This window comes from Sphaeroforma arctica (genome assembly GCF_001186125.1).
Source record: "Sphaeroforma arctica JP610 unplaced genomic scaffold supercont1.1260, whole genome shotgun sequence".
Classification (NCBI taxonomy): Eukaryota; class Ichthyosporea; order Ichthyophonida; genus Sphaeroforma; species Sphaeroforma arctica.
Genome location: NW_014039298.1, coordinates 14,766 through 18,317, shown reverse-complemented (window position 1 = coordinate 18,317; position 3,552 = coordinate 14,766). Strand labels below are relative to the sequence as shown.

The following is a 3,552-nucleotide window of genomic DNA, read 5'->3' as shown; positions in this document are numbered from 1 at the left end:
TATTCATATACATATATATATATGTATATATAATCATACATAATACTTGTGTATTCGTTTGTGTTTACGATCGAACTATCTATGTAAATTTTACGCACATGACGCGCACACTGTATTTCGCATCGTGTATGGCGGGTCAAAAGCATGCATACAACTACTCACTCTACACGCCACAATACCCCACAGGTTTCGTGGTGTGTAGGTACTGTGAATCTCCTCACAAAACCTATGACCAACCCTGTACAACCGCTGCTGCTGTTTGCTCTTGGATGTGACTGGGACGGTCGCATTCCACGCAACTCTACATCTCGCTGGCCCAATCAGATGGCGTCTATAAAGAGTGTGCTCAATGCGCGAGCGGATATCGACGATATTGCCCCTATTCTCTTGGAATGGTCTGGAGATAAACGGTGAGAATTCGTTGGTTAAATATCTTGTAAGAAGTAGTCGTTGATAGTATGCCTACTTGAGAAAGCGTGTGCGAAAGTTTACATCTTTGCTGTATCACTATTGGGGGTTTCAGCCGGTACATGATAGGAGGCGTGTCGCGTACGCACTGTTGTAATGGTGTTTGTTTAAGTGTTGTTTTATCTTTGAATGCATGTAATTGCACCAATCAGATCTAGTCTATCAATGCCATGTTCGATGCGCGCTGTCACTTTGGCCTGGTCAGGATACAAACGGTAGAATACGAGGCATACCCGTGTAGTATTGGTTTATGTTTTTGTACCATATGTACGTGATGGATACATCTAGAATGGCTGATTGAATGTCGTCTATCAGTAGCTTGCTTCATTCAAACGTGGATTAATACAAACCAAGTTTTGAAAAACAGAAGGTGCTCTCAAATCACAAACCACACCCAATGAGCTCGCTAATACTGGCCACACGTTCCCGTACATGTTCCTCTCAGACTCGTCTACTATGATATTATACTTATAGTCTCTTTCAGCGTATCCTACAATAGCATCAACCACAGACATTCCACTGGAGTGTTACCTGCCCTTGGGGCCATGTCCGTTGTAGTACCTCTGCCTGCCTATGTTTTTATTCGCACAACCGCATAGTACGCAGAACTTTCAATCAACTCAAAGGCACGCGATACACAACCTAACCTTCGGTCCTTCTTGATTCCCATATACCGTGGACTCCTCATAAGGAATATATCACTCTACCAAAATATATCCACTCATATTCTACCTACCCTCGGACTACCTTCATTACCTCACCCTATACCCATGCCCGTTTGCACTAGATGGTCACTGCTCCAGAATCTGGGCGAGAATCTGTTGTGCCAATACTCGCCGCGACAGAACCGCGTGCTGCAGCACGCACGCTTCGATTCTAAAAATAAAATGGTGATAAATGAACCTCCCGAGTTCACCCAGGGCGTTGCAATCAACGAGCTGACCATTCAATCTATACAGGCCGATACCAAGCATCCGGTATGTGCTGCGTACTCTGGATAAGACACATACATATACAAGAATTGTACACACATACACTTGCTCATTGACTTGAATTTTGCTTTCTCTAGCGCACCGACATAGAGCAATACTATGTGTGCACTTACCCTTTGCTCAGTAGTCGTACATAGACACACGTGTACGCGCCTTTCACACAACACGCTCATAACACAAATTGTACACGCGTACATTTTCTCATAACTTACCCAAATATCTACCCCAGCGAACTATCATTGGCACGGGCATAGAAAGACATCATGTGCGTACCGACAATTCTGGCGCAGACGCCTACAGCAATGCTGCCGAGCGCACACCGTTTGTCAATGAAACCATGCCACTGCCTGCACTGTGTGTGATCACCTCTGAGCCCGAGAATATAGGCCCCGTCTATGTGCACCACAGGTAAGCACTATATTCTATTACATGTGTTTGATTTGATTCTACATCAGTTGTTTGATTTGTGGGTGTGTGGTCAGTTCTGCGCCAGAAAATATAGGCCCCGTCTAGGTGCATCACCAGGTATGCACTGCATCCTATAACATGTGCTTGGTCTGTGGTTAAGTACGATTAGTTCCGGGCCTGTAAATATAGACTCTGTTTGGCTACACCATGGGTAAGTGTCATATACTGTAACATGCGTGTGCTTGTGCGGTACATATAAGCTGCGTCTATGTGCATCACATGTACAGGCCATGGTTGTGCTGTGTACTTTCGAACATTGTGTACTCTGTGACTGTGTGGGATCTATTCTACACCCGTGATTATTGGCCCTGTCTATGCACACCATAGGTATGTTGTATATTCTATCGCATGTTTCATGTTGTACATGCTATTGTATGTTCCATCTTTGTGAGTGTAAGGTTTAAGTTCTACGCCTAGGACTTTAGTTCCTGGCTATGTGCATTATAGATATTATAAGTGACATATTCTGTATCATGCGTGTAGTTTACGTGTCTATAGTTAGGCATATATCTGTAAATGTTGTACCTGTCCACGTGTATCACACTAAAACAGGCTTTATGGCACACTCTCATTATGTACACAGTACATGCTTCTCGAAGCGGGAATATATTCAATGCCTTTAATATACTGTCAATATTTGTATACAGTCTTTTGTGGTACAAACGCAAATCGCTAGACACATCTTGACATGCACCTATAGGCAGTTTATACTGGACATAGATATTGGCCAGCTGGTAGTTACATACATGCTAGTACAATTATATGTCTTCCTCACACAGCGACACAACTCAAACTCTCGATAGACATGTTCAATCGTTTGTCCTAATTGAGATACAGCCACAATGTAAAACAGATACTTGATTTGTGCTTGTGTCAGTACTTTGTTCTTCACACACGCCCACAATGACAACACCCGTTCTAATTATGCATGTGTATGGTTATTAATTCTCAACCACACGCATATACACATCTTTGAGTCATGCGCACGATTAAAATTTTGTCTACAACAGATACTATATACACAAGAAATATCTGTTCTCGGTTATTCATTCCACTCACACACAACTACAAAACCCATTAAAGTAGGCAAAAACACTTACAATTAATTGTATTTAATCATACACAGACACAACCCGCGCGACAGTCTGCAGGCCATCGGAGGCGTAGAGGTGCTATTGTTCCATCTCATTCGCATGACCGGACCGCTCCGAAGTTTAACCGACAGCCAATCAACTGGCTCGAATTTCAGAAAGAGCCCTTCGTACGGCAACAGCCAATCAGATGCCGCGGAATCTGCTTTCAACTACGACCAATCAAATGGCCCGGACTTAACCAACTGCCAATCATATCATGAGAAATTAACCCTCAAAGCCATGCTTGAGGCGTCCGCAATTTCGCTGGGGATGTTACCTGAGCACACGCACGTGCATGTTAATGATACACTTGTCAGAAGGAAGTGTGTGCAGACGGCGGTGTTGCAGCTGCTGTTGATGGCTACCACATCCCATGTGGCTAATACCGTGGCTATGCGTTCGTGTAATGGGTGAGTGTGGGTTTGTATGTTTATATATATATATATATAGTGTGTGTATATATATATTATTTATATATATATATATTTATA

At 43.1% G+C, this 3,552-nt stretch overlaps 1 protein-coding gene across 1 annotated transcript; it reads left to right on the top strand.

Annotated features, from left to right (window-relative positions):
• Positions 1-228: 228 nt before the first annotated feature.
• Positions 229-3,475, top strand: SARC_10464 (hypothetical protein; the record flags this gene model as incomplete). The annotated part of the gene is made up of 4 exons (XM_014295494.1): positions 229-410; positions 1,256-1,445; positions 1,690-1,868; positions 3,055-3,475. 4 exons carry the CDS (start codon positions 229-231, stop codon positions 3,473-3,475), a joined length of 972 nt encoding a protein of 323 aa, XP_014150969.1.
• Between the last annotated feature and the right edge of the window lie 77 nt (positions 3,476-3,552).